This window comes from Episyrphus balteatus, chromosome 3 (assembly GCF_945859705.1).
Source record: "Episyrphus balteatus chromosome 3, idEpiBalt1.1, whole genome shotgun sequence".
Lineage (NCBI taxonomy): Eukaryota > Metazoa > Arthropoda > Insecta > Diptera > Syrphidae > Episyrphus > Episyrphus balteatus.
In genome coordinates, this window is record NC_079136.1 from 10219859 (window position 1) to 10238339 (window position 18481).

General features: G+C 31.5%; 1 protein-coding gene across 4 annotated transcripts in view; it reads right to left on the reverse strand.

Annotated features, from left to right (window-relative positions):
• LOC129913305 (tyrosine-protein phosphatase 99A) overlaps positions 1 to 18481 on the reverse strand; it is a 504456-nt gene that overhangs the window by 344178 nt on the left and 141797 nt on the right. For all 4 annotated transcript variants that reach the window (XM_055991910.1, XM_055991907.1, XM_055991909.1 and 1 more), the window contains exon 2: positions 9603 to 9772. In XM_055991910.1, coding sequence (XP_055847885.1) covers positions 9603 to 9772 — 170 coding nt within the window. The remainder of the gene's footprint in view (positions 1 to 9602; positions 9773 to 18481) is intronic.

An 18481-nucleotide genomic window follows, 5' to 3' on the forward strand; every position in this document is an offset into this window, starting at 1 on the left:
GCTACATTATGATAACGAAGAAAAAAAACAACACCATTAACATGGGTGCAAGTCAAAAAGGTCTGATGTGATAAAACTGTGAACCCGAAAGGAACAGGAATTTTTGGTTGGCCTTTTTTTTCTGGCAACCTCTTAAACCTTTCATAAAGCCGAACGAATATCTTACCATAAAGCCAGGACCTGAGGCCTTTAAGGAAATTGATAGTTGTATAGGTGAAAATTCAGCCGATACTTTACACAAATCAGTAAAAGTACTTTCTTGCTTTTTGAATTGAGGGCCATAATTTTTCCCACACAATATCAGTCAAGTTCTAGAAAAACTCATTCTCTGAAGGATTAAGAATAACTATTACAAAAGTAAGATCAACCCTGACATACACTTTCAACAGTTAACAAAACAATCAACTTGCTGAAATTTGGGAGCTTCATTACGGAGATATCCAAGGATCGAAGATTGGGCCATTTTTCCATATTCTATGCCAGTTTATAGTCAACACTTATTCCGTCTGTTTGTATGCGGAGCTACAGCCTAAACGGATGGACGAATTAACACCAAAATTGGTATGAAGCGGTTGGTCTAGTCCAGAGGTGTTTTTGGAATTAATTTGTTTAGACAAAATAAAAAAAAAAAAACGGTAACGATTTTAGAAAAGTTTAATTTTCTCAAAAATGTGTAGGTATAACGATTTTGTTAAAAAAATTCAAATTCAAAATACAGGATCTATCTTTTGAATTTTTTATTTTTCGAAAATCATTAGGTACTAACCTGCATAGAACAGTATTATTTTTAAATCAGATTTTCTCCCAAGCTGTTAATTCGATTTAAAAAAATTTTTTTTTTTCATAAAAAAGCATTTATGGGTCAAAATAATGGAGGTGGGAAATTTCGATGACCGAATTCTTAAAAAATCTGCTTTGTTTTATGATACAAATTTCATGCTCAAATGTTCGCTTTAGCCATAATTTGTCGGCACATTAAAGGACAGAGCACACAAATGTATACTTTTCACTTTACCGCAAAACCCCAAAAATTAGTACTAGAAAAACGTTCCTCGAAATGGTGGTGATCTCTGTAAAACGACTTTAGGGGTTTAAAAACAGTATCAGTGTGAATGATATTTTAATATATTTAGATAGTGGATCTTAAATAAATCAAATATAACTCTTGGGGCAGAGACCGATTTCTACAAAAAATTGCTTTTATGCACGTCCGAAACACTTAGGCCATAAGTAGTTTTTTCTTTTATTTTTTTGTAACTTTTTTGATAAAACTGTATATTACAGCCATACTCAGAAAGGATACTGAGTAAAAAAGCCTAAAAAATGCAAAATTATGAGTGTAAGACCACATTATTTTTTCAGATTCTAAGAGCGTTCCCGGAAATGACGTTTTGACCATAATTTATTTTTAATTTTTATGTCACACAGTAAAACGAAATATTTTTGAGATTATATTGTAGTGGCCTCGATTTTTGATCATAATATCACAAAAAAATTAAAATTTCAATCTAACTATACATCAAAACAAGCGTTCCCGGAATGACGGTTAATTGATGTACGCTACTTTAAAATGAAACTAAAACTAGCTTCTTATATACATTTAATATATTTATCCATAAAAATAGGTGTGCAATAATAAATCATATAAAATCAACTTCAAAAACTGCTTGCAGCACCATTTGTACGTTAGATGATTAAAATAGTGATAGGGGAAGGTGGCCTAAAATGGCCCCCCTAAGGAAAATGTCCTATATCTCGAAAAACAGTAGCATTCAAACTTAAATGCTATATACTTTTCAAAGTTTAATATATTACTCTCACATTTTTTTCATTTGCGAGTTGAAAAAGTTCCAAAAAGTATTTAATTTTTTTAATTTTCAAGACGTCTACAAATTTCACTGATCAAATTTACCCGGGTAAAATGGCACACTGTCCAAACATACGTGATTTTAAATGCAAAATTGAGTCAAAGGTCTTCTTTTCCATTTTTTTTTTGGAACAAGTGGTGCTTAATCCCAGCAGATCTTTCATCGAGTCATTCAAAACCCAGTTCATGTTGGTTGCTCGTCTCGTTTTTGTAGTTTTTGCAACTTTGAGTGTTTTGGATGCTTTTTTCCAGGTTTTTGACGGAATCAAGGGCTTTCCTCAGTCCAGGACTTCCTCTCAGTACATCGTTCATAAATAGCAACTATTTTCACTTAAAAAAATGAAAATGTGAAAAAAAAATTTATAATGACATGTGAAATAGGTATGCCATTTTACCCGAGCACTAAGTAGGCCATTTTTACACCAAAAAATTTAAAATCGTTTTAAACCAACTTATTTCAGTAAATTAATAAGAAATACTTCATGCGTACACACATTAACTTCTTTTTCCAAAATACAATGTTTTTTATACTTCTTTTTTGCAAAAAAAATTTCACAAAATTTTAACGAGTGTACTTTTTGATGTGGATAGAGACAGTTTGACCTGTCAAATTTCAAATAATGGCTTGAAGTTCCTGAAATTTCGTATATGTTGGTTTTGCCAGATAAACTAAAGAATCGCGTTCATAAAACTTTCTAATTATTTTCGATTCTACGATTTCTAGCAAGGGGGCCATTTTACCTTGGGGTGCCATTTTAGGCCACTTTCCCCTACTTTAAGAAATGTTGGTTTTATGCGTCATTTTTCTTGGGCCAACTTTCATTAATGTATGAAATACAACAAAACTTAATTTTTTTGTAAGAGATGTACCAATTTATAAAAAGTATTGTGTATATGTAGTATTTAGAAAAGAAATAAATAAAAATAATTGACTTTAATGTGTTTTTAAATCATTTGAATATCAGTTTTTGAGTTATGGACATGTCCGGCAACGCTGTTTTTGGGTATATTAGATAGAGGCAATAAAAAAAGAAATGGAAACTTTTCTAACCGAAGCAAATATAGCTATTCGTATGTGCCGGCCTACTATTTTAATTGGTAAATGAGAAAAAAACTTTAAATAAATGTTATTTTGATTAAACAAAATGCCTGGACATCAAATTTTCCACCTCCATTATTTTGACCCTTATATAATTTTAAGGTAAGTCAAAATAAGAATAAAAAAAATTTTTTGGATTAAAAACATAAATTTGAAACTTTTTTTTCTGAAAAACTAATTTTTCGAAAACGGGATATTGAATTTTTTTTAAATTTTGGTTTTGGTGTTGATTAGTTAATTTTAGAAAGAAGTGGCATACTAACATTATTTTAAAACTTTTTTTTTTCAAAAATTCAAAAAATTATGAATTAATTATGAATTTTTTTCTAAAAAAGCATCTTTATAAAAAAAAATTAAACTACGTACTTTTTTTTGGAGCTCAAGCGTTTAGGTTTAAAGAGTCTTTTTTTAATTTGAAAAACGGATTTTATATGTTTTTTTTATTTTTAATTTTTAAAATTTAATTTTTACCAAATTAATACATTTACCAAATTTTGTATAAACGGTCTTAAAAATTTTAGAACTTTGAATTCCAAGATCTGTACATTTTATTTTTGTCGTTTGAGAAAAAAAACTGCATTGTTAGAGCACTTTCAAAAGTCTATTTACATGAAGTAACAACTACACTGAGAGAAAAAATAAATTGAAGTTGCAACGTCTTTGATTTATGAAACCATCAAAAATTAACCTTTTTCCACGTTGATTTTAAAATGTTCATCTTTAACGCAAAATCATTCCGAATAATAGTTAAACCAATGTGGTTTTTATTAATTTTATGTTGTTTTATGGTGGCTTTTCCCTCAGTGTACACGGAGAAAAACACTACCTAAAATTAAGCGGATTTCTGAATAGTTTTTTTTTTTTTGCTAAAAAGACTTCAGTCTTAAATTAAGCGGAAATCCACTAAATTTAAGATGAAAATTTTCTTATTATCATAAAAATAAAAAGCAATAATGTTAGATTTAAGATAATATCTAAGAATGTGAAGTGTCTTCAATAATATCACGGTTAAAAGGGTGTTTTTTTTTCCTTTGGAAAACAATATTTACACATATGATACTTTGTAATTTATTATGATAGAAACCAAGAATAAGGAGATTTCTTAAATACGAGTAGTTTTAGTTGGAACGGTGGTTTTTTTTAACTAAAAAGGCTAGCCACAGTATCTTTTTTTTTTCAGATACAAAATCTCTCCAAGCTCAAATCGTATTTCTTGTGAAACCTTTCTAAAGAAGCTGCAGTTGACACCGAAATTGAAAAGGCTGGATTACAGTCAATTCTGCTCCAAATTTTTTTATTTTAATTTGAGCTACAAAGTTTAAACTGTAATCACCCTGTAACATTTTTAATGCATAGCAAAATGTATGTACATTTACTTTCTCTCTGTGTGATATGGCAAAAGGGTAACTTTTAATGAGTTCACTGAAAGCATGTGTTAATGAAGTTCCACAACCGAACGAAAAGGACTCATGCATTAAACGAAACGAACGAGTGTATGTACATGCATAATAAGTATAAGAGTAAATTTAAACTTGAACTGATGACATGCTCTAGTTTTGCGCTATATCAAACTCAAACAAACCATCTCAGTAGATATTGTTGTTGTAGTAGAAGAGTAGGTATAGAGGTACCCTTTTTTGTTGGGACAAAATGTATTACAATACAGGGTGATGGCACCACCACCACCCATTAAAGTAGTTTAATGTTAGAAAGTGTAAATTTGCATTTTATTAAATGCAATTTTTCCCCATGTTACTTTTCATATATACTACATATAAACTCTGCCATGGATTAAAGTTTAATAATTGTAGTTATGCAAGCTTAGCAAAAAATAGAACTAGATAGATAATGATGGGATACAGGACATCATCAGAAAGAAGAGCAAAAAAAAAGCATAACGAAACTTTTTTACTCCTTCTAAGCAAATAGAAAGATAAAAATAATTATGTGTACCTCTCTTATGTAGGTGTAGGAGCAAGCAGAAGAAGAAGTTAAATAAACTCCATGTAATGACACTTTGTATAATTTACAAGCAACTTTGATTGGTCATTAAAAACTTTTTAGAAAAGTAAGTTTTTTTTTTTTTAAATAAAATGAACTTTTCAACTTTTTAACTAACTTTGGTCACAAGTAACAACAATGGATTAATAAGAGGAGCAAAATAAGTTTTGGGAGGATTAAGAGAGAAATAAGACCTTTTGTATGAATATAATATCATAAACCTTGGAAGCAGAACTGGTAGATAATTTTTTCTTTAAAGTACATCCAACTTCTGAACCAATGTTATCATTTTTTTTCTTTTTCGCTTATCTATTTTATTATTGCCCCATTCCCGATCGGTTTTCTTATGAAAAATCTATACAAAAATATTATCAAAAATACAATTTATTTGATAGCGTATAACAATTTTTCAGTCGTCCTTATTTTACTATCTTTAGTCCCGAGGAGGTCTAACGGAGAGAGGAATGGAGCATCAATACAAATTATATATTTTTCTTCCTCCAGATATCTATCAGCAAGCAATTTCAACATAAAACGATTCCTTTGTCAGAAAATAACTATAGGAAGCTCTTAAAGTCCCGCCCCCCCCTCTGCCCTCTCTCACCCCTCTTCTATTTAGACCACCATCCGCTTCTCATTTTCTTTTTCAATTTATCTACAAAATAGCCAATAGCAACAATAACTATAAAAAATGAAGACGAAAAAAAAAAAACAGGACGAAGAGGACTTCAAGAAGAAGAATGAAAAAAAAAAAAAAAATCCTAGAAAAATTCCAAATTGTCGCAATAAATAAATTAATTGATTTAACACGTGACTGTACTTCAAAGTCTCTTTTGGAGAGAGTGAGAGGGGGGCTAAGAATTGGTTTTCAGAAGATTCATGGTGAATGTATTTTCGTTGTGATACGGATTTGGGGGTCGGTTTGGGTGACAAGGATGAGAATGACAAAAGCATAGTATGGCGGTCTCAACAACACGCACGATGATGAAGAAATTGGAGAGATATTGTTTGTTTTTTTTTTCTCTTCTTCTTCTTCTTCGTCTCTCTTCAGAGTGTCACTCATTTAAAATGATCATTCAAGCGAATAAAGAAAATTTCTCTCATGGTTCGTTGTCGTATCGTGTTGGGAAGCAAAAGATTGGTTTTAGCCTGAAGCTGCTTTCCTTGTGAGGAAATTCCCTCAAATGGAAATGTTTTTCTTCTTATTTTTTATAAAAAAAAAAGTAAAATAAGAAAATAAAAGGTAAATTTATATATTTTTCTAATGCGCTACAGTATATTCTTTGTGCAAGTTTTTCTATTCATATTGGGTATCCTGGGAATTGGCAAATGACAATGTGTATTTTTTTTTTTTTTTCACTATAAGGTGATGAACCTTTAAAGTACGAAACTAAGAGTTAAATGCATTATCGAATTATTTACACTAAGATCGATTTCTAAGCTTATACCTACTAAAAAAGAAATGAGATTGAAATGTCAAAGCTCACCACAGAACTGGAGCCTGTTATGTCCTTAAGGATATTGAGCATATTATAGACTATCTGTTATGAAATAAACTGCAAAGGGTCTTTAAAATTTTTATAAAAAAAAATTTATTTCTAAATTTGTAAATATTCACAAGAATTATTAATAAATATAAATTTTGGTTTTCAGAAAAAGATATTTGAAATTGTCATCAGAGCTATTGTTTTTAAATAAACTTTACACTGAGGGAAAAGCCACCATAAAACAACGTACCTAAAATCAATGAAAACCACATTGATTTAACTATTATTCGGAATGATTTTGCGTTGAAGATGAACATTTTAAAATCAATGTGAAAAAAAGGTTAATTTTTTATGGTTTCGTTTCTTAAAGTCACATAAGTTCATCTTTGAAACAAAGACGTTTCAACTTCAATTTATTTTTTTCCTCAGTGTACATATATACAGGGTGTCCGGTAAAAAATGGATAAGCCTGACATGGCTGATAGCTAAACTTATGACTGTACTAAAACCAAATAAAAAAAATCTCCGTCGCAACCAGTTTAGAAAATATTACCTTTTTTTCGTTCAGTGTATTTTAAATTTAATCATCTTTCGTTTTCGGTTACCACAAATGGTATATCTCGATTTCCGGCAAAACTACAAGTTCTATGGAAAAAAGTTGTATGACAAAGTTGTAGGTAATAAAAAGATCTACAACTTATGCATTAACAATTTTTTCACATAACCTCAAAATTTATATGAAAAATTAAAAAAACCGAGTTTTTGGTTTTTTATTTTTATCTTTTTTCAAAAAGATGTTTTTTTCTACAAAATTTGGTGAAAACCTACCTTATTATGTCTCAAATACACAGTAATTTATTTGATTTAAAATATTAATTTTTTAACCTTATTTTGACTTAATATCAAAAAAACACCCTAGTTTTCAATCGAAAATTCACGTGTCAAAATATCAGTTTTTTTAAAAAAATCGGTGGGTAATTTGTTCGTTAAAATCTCTTCTTTCTGATGGTGTAAACATAAATTTACATTAGTATACCATAGTACATATTCTCGGAAAATGCAAAAAATGAAAAAAGCTTAAACTCTTTATATCTTTTGGTCTAGAGCACATATACATTTTATTAAACTTTAATATGCACGCTGATAATATTACCTTTCATTTGATATATCACACATAATGGTACATGCTCTACAAGTTACACAATCTTAAATTGAAAAACTTGAAAAATACCAGCCACCAGTGTATTAAGTACCGTAATCTCAGTTTTAGCTTTCAAAAATTCTTACTTTTTTGTAGGCATGGTAGAAATATGATTGAAGTGACATATACAAGGTGAAATAATAAGCTTTCAGATGATGTAAAATTTATTATAGGTTGTCATATAAAACATATGGATTTAAAGGTGATGAATTAAAAAAAAGTAGATTTTTTCGATTTTTTATTTTTTTTAAGAAAAATTATTTTTTAATTTTTCACTTCTACCACGTGTTTAAACGACTCCAAAAATTAAAAAAAAAAGAAATCCAATGCTTTGTTATACAAGAAATAAAATTGTATTCTTTTTTGTTGAAGTTTATCGCCTTAACTTCGTTCGAAAAGTTCTCCCCAAAATAAGTAGTATAGCTGTCAATTAGAATAAATTTTTTAAGAAATGCATATTTTTAAAGTAAAATTTGACCAAAGGGAGTTAAAAGCAATAGTTTAATGGGTTAAATTTTCTGAAAATTGGTTTTCTTAAAACAAAACCTTTCATATTCCCCAAAAGATATAGTTTTCAAGCTACAACCAAAACCCTCTCACTCAAAAACTAAACACTTCCCTGCAATTCAAAAATTGTCACCTTCCATTGAAACGTTTTAATTAAGATTATCTCTCAAAAACATTTCTTCCTTAACAAAATTGTTTATTTAATAGCTTCCTGAACTAATTTAATGAAAATTCTTAAAGCCCATCAAATTAGAGACAATAACTCGACCTCAATAATATCAAATCTTCATCACTTTAAATTAAACAATAACGATGACTTCTCTCCTTCACTTCTTATACACACCCCTTTTTAGACTAGGCGCTAGACCAATCTCGAACAACCTCAATGACAACCTCTGGTACCTGTAATTCCAGCATTTTCAGGTCTTTCAAAACTTCAGCAAAAGTTCCGGAAATGGAAACCTAATTTCATGGCACCTAACCGAATTCTGTCATTCTTTCCACAAATGCAATGAACTTTTCAGGCATTTCCCCCCCCAAAAAATTCACTCAAGTTTGACGTGACACCTTTATCCTTCTGCCAGGTACGACGACGACGGGTTCGGAGTGATGTTGTATAGAGGTATCTCTATGTTTCTTGTTCAGCTCACATCTCTCTCGAACGTTCTGGTGGCTAGCGATGGCTCGTTGGCTGGATGGTTGGCTGGCTGAATGCCTGGATGGCTTTGGTAACTGGTGTTGGCAGAACTAAGTATTGCTTATGCTGGCTTATCGAGCTGACTATAAAATGAGCAAAATATTGAATGCAATGTCCTGATATGCAAATGCAATCGGACAAGTTGTGTATTTGCCAACAAAGGCAACTTTTTTTTTTTTACTGCTGCTGATGTCTGTCTGAGTCTGCATACTGTACCTACTGTACCAAAGGAGGATGGTGAATATCCTGTTCTGATCCTGCCTGCATTTGGTGCTCTATAGAAATATTTTGGAAACGAACGGAAACAAGTTGGTTTCATCTCACATTGTTGGCGTTTTCACAATAAGGCAAAAGGTGTGGATCAGACCAGAGTAGGACGAGCACGAGCCCACAGAACTGTGAAAAGAGGTGCCAGAGAGTAAAAGAAGAGTAGAAAGTAAAGTCGACTATTTTTCGGTTGCTCTGACGACACTCCTGTAAAAAGATATTCCAAAAATGTGTGTGTTTGAAAGTTGGGGGAAAGGGTTGGATGTGGCAAGGATTCGGATCATGGGTCTTTAAATAAAAATTTCAACTTCACAGTTCCTCTGTCATCCATGTTTAGAAAACAGACAGGATGAGAGCGAGATAGAGCGAAATAGAGTGAGTAAGAGAGGTTGAAGAGATAATGCTGTTGATGTAGCAGCAGCTAGTAATATCAAATAGTTGTGTATAAGGTGAAATGGTTTTTTTTTAAAACTTACCCTTGGGCTGTGTAACAGCGGTATCCGATTGGCAAATTGGGCGATAGTTGTTGTTGCTGTTTTCCACGTTAACGTATCCACCAAGGAGTGCTCCGTTACACCGGGACATGTTATGGTGACATTCTTACCAGCTTCGGCTATTACCTTCTCCGTTGGGATATTTGTCACGTCTGAAGTAGCATAAAAATAGAAGAAGAAAAAAAAATATACATAAAATGGTTAGATTCATGTTTTTTTCATATAAATAGAATGAATATATCAAGGCAAAAGAAAAAAGTTTAACAAATCCATATTACCACAAATTTTGAAAGGTTAGATGTCAACGAATATTAAAGGATTTTATTAGAATTTATGTATATCAATTTTTGAAATAAATGAGAAAATTATTAAAGACAGAAAATTATAATACAACAAAAATTAAATGAAAAGTTTTGATATTTTGAAAATAGGTTCCTGTTACAAATTTTAGAATTATTATATCTCAAGGTGTTTCACAAAAGGTGTGTTTTTTGGAATTAAAGTTTAAAATGGGTTAGTATTAGAAGAGATAAAGTATATGGAATTTAAAAGTATACCTACCTACCTAGAAAATTTTGTTTCACAAGAAAGTTAACAACGACTTTTTGTGTTTTTTTTTTTTGTTAAGATAAAAATTTTGTTAATTTAAAAATTAACAACTCCATGAGGCAAGAACTGCGACCTATTGTTCTTCTTTTTTCACGCGAAATTTTCGCTTGTTCAATTTTCAAAAAATTTTGGAGAAAATGCTAGGAAATCTAAAAAAAAAAACTTGTGAAACGCTCAAGCTAAGATTTAGACCTATTAAACCAATTCCAATCGTTTGTCCAATTCACGATATGGATGCCAATAAAAAATCATGATGTTAAGGAAATATTCCAAAAAAAAAAAACGAAACTAGCTAGTTTTCAAAATCCCCCAGAACTATTTTAGTTTTTCAAAAATTGGATGATTTTTAGTTTTTATCCGTATCTCGAGGAGGACAAACGATTGCAGATGCTTTCATAGGTCTCCCTCTTTGCTAAAACGTTTAAGACGATTTTTCATTTTTCAGATTTTCTAGAATTTGACAAAAATTCAAAATTTTTTTGAAGGTGGACAAAAGAAAATAGTTTAATCATAAATTTTGGAAGTTGCAATTTTGGCTTTGAGGAGCTAAAATTAACAGGCTTCATAATCGAAAGCAAGTAAAGTTGAGTCTTTTTTTGAAGTTATACTTCTTATGGGAGGGTGAGTATGAAAATTTACTTTTTGACAAGAATGTCAAAGGGATTATGACGCGATCACCCTGGGTAGCAGGGCTGTCGTTTCACCTTTAGAGTAGGCAGTACTTTAGTATTTAAAAATGCAGTACGCCGCAGTACGGCAAACATAAAACACACAACACGTTGCAAGTTACATGTTTCATGTGGCAAGTTGCATGTAGCAAGTTGTATGTGGCAAGTTGCATGTGGCAAGTTGCATGTGGCAAGTTGTATGTGGCAAGCTGCATGTGGCAAGTTGCGTGTGGTAAGTTGCATGTGGCAAGTTGCGTGTGGCAAGTTGCATGTGGGAAGTTGCATGTGACAAGTTGCACGTGGTAATTTCCATGTGGCAAGTTGCCAGGGTTGCAAAAAGCTCACATTTCAGCTCAGCTCACAGCTCAGCTCAAATTTGAGCTAGCTCACTTTTGAGCTAGGTACCATAGCTCAGCTCATTTGAGCTGAGCTGAAAGTGAGCGCCCCCAACTTCCAACGCCTATATCTCGGAATTTTTAAGAAAATGAAAAAAAAATTTTTGATGCCAAAAGGTAGCGGGGACTCTAACCTACATTTGTGTACAACTCTCATCCCTGTAGGTCCACGCGTTCTCAAACCGGGAGAACTTAAAAGTAAAAAAAAAATAGGCACGATTCTGAAAAAATAGGCATGATGTGGCGGTTTAACATGGAAGGCGATTTTTTAAAAATCTGATAATGTGCAAAGCGTAGGCCCATGGCACAAGCTATCATTTGGCATCATTCCCAAAAATTGCTCTCAAGCGGTTTAGCTTCTAGGAGCGTTCAAAGATTCGGGGATTTTTCGAAAAAAAATTTTACCCCAACTTTCAAAGGCGATTTTCTCGGATTTTTTAAAAAAATCGAAAAACCGGATTATACCACTATCGGGTAGCTGAGAATATAAGCTTTCATATGGCACCACTCGCCTGTCTCTAGATCAAAGCGTTCGAACACCTATATCGCGGAATTTTGAAGAAAATGAAAAAATGTTTTGATGCTAAAAGGTAGCGGGGACTCTAACCTACATTTGGGTACAACTCCCATCCCTGTAGGTCCACGCGTTCTCAAACCGGGAGAACTTAAAAGTAAAAAAAAAATAGGCACGATTCTGATAAAATAGGCATGATGAGGTGGTTTAACATGGAAGGCGATTTTTTAAAAATCTGATAATGTGCAAAGCGTAGGCCCATGGCACAAGCTATCATTTGGCATCATTCCCAAAAATTGCTCTCAAGCGGTTTAGCTTCTAGGAGCGTTCAAAGATTCGGGGATTTTTCGAAAAAAAATTTTACCCCAACTTTCAAAGGCGATTTTCTCGGATTTTTTAAAAAAATCGAAAAACCGGATTATACCACTATCGGGTAGCTGAGAATATAAGCTTTCATATGGCACCACTCGCCTGTCTCTAGATCAAAGCGTTCGAACACCTATATCGCGGAATTTTGAAGAAAATGAAAAAAATGTTTTGATGCTAAAAGGTAGCGGGGACTCTAACCTACATTTGGGTACAACTCCCATCCCTGTAGGTCCACGCGTTCTCAAACCGGGAGAACTTAAAAGTAAAAAAAAATAGGCACGATTCTGATAAAATAGGCATGATGAGGTGGTTTAACATGGAAGGCGATTTTTTAAAAATCTGATAATGTGCAAAGCGTAGGCCCATGGCACAAGCTATCATTTGGCATCATTCCCAAAAATTGCTCTCAAGCGGTTTAGCTTCTAGGAGCGTTCAAAGATTCGGGGATTTTTCGAAAAAAAATTTTACCCCAACTTTCAAAGGCGATTTTCTCGGAATTTTGAAAAAAGTCGAAAAACCGGATTGTACCGGAATTTTTTTTATGATAAAAAAAGGAAAAATTTACTAAAAAAAATAGAAATATATTTACTATTAAAAAAACCAAGAGAAAAGATCACGAAAAATTATCTGTTTTATTTATAAAAATATCCATGTGTTAAAATAATTAGATTAATAACTAGAACCAAACATCTTAAGCTATAGTGTTTTATAAAAGTATAAAATATCTTCATATTTCATTATACTTTCCAAATAAAAATCAATGTATCCTCTCGCCCATCACAGCTCAGCTCAGCTCTCTTTACCTTAGCTCACCCAACAGCTCAGCTCAGCTCACCGACAGCTCAGCTCACCCAACAGCTCAGCTCAACCATCAGCTCAGCTCAAATGAGCTGAGCTATGGTACATAGCTCAAAAGTGAGCTAGCTCAAAATTTGAGCTGAGCTGTGAGCTGAGCTCAGCTAACTTTTGAGCTTTGTAGCAACCCTGCAAGTTCCATATTGCTACTACTAGTGCTGAAGCACACACAATTCTCATAAAATTACCATATCGCACATTTTATGATCAATTCATTTACTTTCGTTAACCATATACCGTACGTTCTGAACCGCACAACATGAGTAAATTTCACAGAATAAATTGAAAACTACATGGACTCAAGGAGGATGAAAGAATTAATTGATTAATTGATAAAAATGTAAAAAAACTAAGGCCCAATTTATTCACTCTCCATTATTTTTAAAGGCTCCATTAAAAATTATAAAACTGTCAAATCGCATACAAATTTTAAAATTTCCCTTTTTTAATGGCGACTTCAAATTTAATGGAGTGTGAATAAATTGGACCTAAGTGTGGATTAATTACTTCATACAAATTTTAAAATTTCCCTTTTTTAATGGCGACTTCAAATTTAATGGAGTGTGAATAAATTGGACCTAAGTGTGGATTAATTACTTCATAATAGAAATTAAAAATATCAAATGAAATTCATTTACATATACTGAATGAGAAGTATAACTTCAGTCGCGTGTACATGTGTACACACACTCTTTTTTTTTAATAGGCTCTGAAATATTATACTTAAACAAATTTTAAAAACCAGTACTCTTAGGCATTTTCTGGTATTTGCTTTGCTAACTAGATTTAAGGTTTTAAAAATAAATTTCATATTAGTCTTTAATTAATATATTTCTTATAATAAGACTTAATTTTATTTTTTTAACGAGATTATTCTAATAAGGATTTTTTTATTCTAAGCAACTTTTACTTCTTACTATAATATTTACAATTTTTTTTTTTTTAATTTTATCAAATATTTTAAAATAAAATTTTATTCGCATTAAAAAATTCCCATAAGATGATTAATGGTAATTTCTTATTAAATTTCAACAATTTGAACAAAATCCTACGACCAGAGTAAATAAAAGTAAATGCTCTTTTTCGAGTTAAAGTGCTTCTTCCATATTTGTAAGGTAGAATAGGCATTAAAAAAAATTTATACTCTCAAAGAATATGACAAAAAGTGTTCTTTTGCAATGAAGATGAAGGTACCAAAGATTTATTAAAAAAAAATTTTGGATTAAAGGGTGCTTTTTTTAGTGAAGGAGAAAATACCTCCCAATATAATTCCTTCGAAATTTCTATATCAAGGGGCACGGTAGTGCCCAGCCAAGTTCTCTAGCAACTTTGGCACTACACCCTTATTTACAGGAAACAACTCAGGCCATTTTCGACCCCCCTCTAACTTCCACACCAAAAATGCTAGAATTTTCAAACTCACTACATTTGTTGAGCTCGTCAAAACTAAACACCTCACAAAATTTCAGCCTCCTACGATGAGTAGTTTCTGAGATATAGGGCTTCAAAAATCGCAAAAACCGTAACTGACTCACTGACAGATCATCAAAATTATGGAGAACTTCCCAATATCGTAGAAACTTGAAATTTTACACGGTGATAGGACTTGTGGTGTATACAAAGGAAAAAATCCAAAATTTGAGATTTTAATTCAGGGGGCGTGGCATCCGCCCATTTCCGCTAAATTTTTCATCAAATATTATAAAGCACTTCTGATTATCGTAGAATCTTGAAATTTAGTAGAATGGTAGAGCTGGTAGTTTTTACAAAGGAAAAAATTTTAAATTTGAGAATTTCAGCCAGGGGGCGTGGCAACCGCCCATTTCTGCTGAATTTTCATAAAATATTATAGAGCACTTCTGATTATCGTAGAATCTTGAAATTTGGTAGAATGATAGAGCTGGTAGTTTATACAAAGAAAAAATTTTTAATCTGAGAATTTTAGCCGGGGGGCGTGGCAACTGCCTATTTCCGGTGAATTTTCATCAAATATTATAGAGCATTTCTAACTTTCGTAGAACATTAAAATTTGGTAGAATGGTAGACCTGGTAGTTTATACAAAAGAAAAAATTTAAAATTTGACAATTTTAGACAAGGGTCGTGGTAACCGCCCATTTTCTCTGAGCAATACCTTGCAAAAAGTAGTGAAATAACAACAAAAACATTACTGTTAAAAAAGAGCCAAGTTCTCCTATGTTGAAGTTATGCTAGCACAAAAAGTACTGAAATGTAAAAGTGTACCAAATTCTAAAGCTTGGCTTTAAATTTGTATACCTAAAATGTTGATTGTTTACTTGGCAATTTTTCAAATAGCTTTAAAAATCGGTAATTTAAACTCATAAATCAGAAGCTATTTAGGTAGGCACCTAAAAAAATTTTGAAATTGAACGACTACTTCAACAAAAAAAACAAAAACCTAGTTATATGGAGGCGCACATTACTTTCGAGTTTTTCAAAGACAACTTTTGGGTGGGACTCATCGTTTAAGAGTAATGGGCCAAAAACCGATACTTTCGACAATAAATTGACACATTTTAAAATCACGATATATTCTAAAAGATATCTCTTAGACAAAAAAGTGTAACATATTTTTTAAGGGATTACAAAATCTACAAGTTATCCATATATATTTTTTTGATTGTTTCTACTGTTTAAAAGTTATATACAGGGTGTCCCACAGTCACCGCCCCAAATGAAAACCATGGATTCCTGAGGTCATTTTAAGTCGAAAAACTTAAGAGGTAATTTTCTCGTTTTCGTCCCGTTTTCGAGTTACCACGGTTTTTATGATTTTTTCTCTTTTGTCCTTAAATTGGCCTTATCTTTGCCAAACTACGTTTGATTTGAAAGATTTTTTTTGCAACCAATCAAGAATTTATTGCAGTTTTAAATTCAAAAAAAAAAAAAATTAAAAAAATAAAATTTTTTTTCTCTTAAACTTTTCAAGAGAAAAAAATTCAAAAAAATTTTATTTTTTAAATTTTTTTTTGGAATTTTGTTTTGTTTTAAATTTAAGCTTTTTCTGGAGCAAAAATGTGGAAAAAGCTAGGAAAAACAATTTTTTTTCCCATTACAAAATGAGAAAAGAAAATTGAGCTTTTCAGAGCAAAAAACGTGATCCTTTAATTTTTTCAAAAATTCGATCGAGTGAAACAAAAAAAACGGCTGGCTGGATTAATTTGATTTTTTGTAGGGTTTTTGTGGACATATTGAACTGTAAAATGCACACTTAACATTAGCATTTTCCTCAATATTTTCGATCTAGCGCTCGATTTTCCAAAAAACCACCATTGTTGCATTTTCAAATTCATGTGAAAATAAGAAAAAAAATTTTTTTGGAAAAGCAATGGCTAGCCGTTAAGGAGAATTCATTCAAGTTCTTGAAACCCACCTTTAACTTTCTGTGCGATCATTGGTTGCTGAGATATCGATAATCAAACACAAAGGATTTTTTTCCATTTGAAGACCGATATCTCGGCGAGAAGTGGACGTATCGAGGTGTTCAAAAAAAACAAATTAAAGCTAAATGAACAAAGTATCCGATCCTTATAGTGGTTAAGCTAAAAAAATTTTTTCCACGCCCGTAGACCAAAAAAAAAACTAAAAAAATTTTGAAAATTTTTTTGTTGCTGGTTTTTCTACGATTACTCAAAAACCGCGGAGGTTAAAAATTTTTAAAGTTCTAATCCAAAAACTAGACACTTGGAGCTACTATTTCCTTCTTTATCGATTTCTTGTACGACCATTTCTTTCGAAGTTACGGCCTGTTGAAATTTGCCCAAAAATTTGGAATTTTTTTTTGATCCCTTAATTTTTTCCAGTAGTGTATATTGTTTTAAAATTTGGATTTCTCATTTATGGTAATCTACCCTCCTGAGATTCTACTATAAGTATCATTCTGCATCTGTATTCTGCACCTTTTTTATTAAATAATTTTATAACTTTTATGTGTCGGAAAATGGTGAAAAACAGAGTAACTATTGAGGACAACACAATTCGTTTTTAATTGCTTTGCATGTAGTAGTTACATACATATTCATTTCTACAGCCAACACAATAAATTCAATTCTGTTTTGTTATGTATTCAAAGTCAAATTAGTGCAAATTGAAATTGGTCCCTGTAAACTTTCTTTTTTTTTTTTTGTTTTTATTAAATTTTCAATATTTTTTTGACATGGTATCTAGATTTATTGAATGTGTACAGAGTACATGACAAAATTTAAGAGAATTATAAACTTTTTTTTTATTTTGTAAAAAAACAAAATTTCAACAAGCACCAATTGTACTAGAATATCCTTATTTTATTTTTTGTGAATATGAATGAAAAATAATTTGTATAGAAAAATTTGGTTCCATTGAATATATTGTTGATTGAATTTCATGCAGTAATAATTGTCAGTTTTATCTCTATAGAACTTGAAATCATCGATTCATAATATTTTTTGGGATTTTTTTTTTTTTCAGTTAACAAAATAAAAACTGTCTCTTGAAAATAATATAAAATTCAATATCCAGGCTTTTTGAAATTGATTTGAAGGCTTTTAAACTTTGTGTTTGAATAGAATTGAAATATCAATTAAAGGGGTTTTAATATCCTTATGAAAGGATAAATGATGAAAATTTTTCATAGAAGTCAAACTCATAAAACAAAAAACAAATAATCTGACTAAAAACAGAAAAAAAAAAAAAGATTAAATCCTCATCGTTACTCCTCATTCAAATTGTAATTTTGAGACCAACCAAAGAGAGAAAAAGAAAATAAAAAAGGACTCTGCCGCACTATTTTTTAAATCCTTTTGGTTTTATTCCTTTAACTCGCAGTTTTCAATTTCATTTCAATTAATGTGAAACATTTTTCATGTTTCAAGGATATGAAACAGTCTCGGAAATGATTTGTTGTACGCTCGTTTTTTTGGTAAATGCCCTTTTTTTCCAAAGGATATTGCAATAATAATTCAAAACGACGACGACAACGCACAGTCTTTTATTTATTTTTTTTTTTTTAAATAAAAATCCACTCTCTCTCTCTACTTTAAATGATTAAAAAGAAAAATAACAAAAAAAAAAGGACGAACGAACAGAACTGTCAGCGGTTGCATTAGCTGTAGCGAGCGTAATCACAGGATAATAGGTTTTTTCCATCTTCATGTTGAACCAAAAAAAAAAAAAAATAAACAAGGATATCAAGCGAGATTTGAATGAAATAGCGTCACACAAGGGTGACGATGCAAATTAAACGCCGAAAATCCAAAGGACCTCGTGAATTACCATCGATGCGAGAAACACACCAATCGCCCATTCCGCTTGTCCTTAATGGTATGGGAGTTAGACGATAGCTAGCAGTGGGTGAAAATGTTCTATTCTATGTCCTTTCGAATAGAAAAAAGATGGGGGTGTGGTGCTTGAACGCGAAAAGCTTCCCTATGCCTACATACATAAAAAGGAATCTT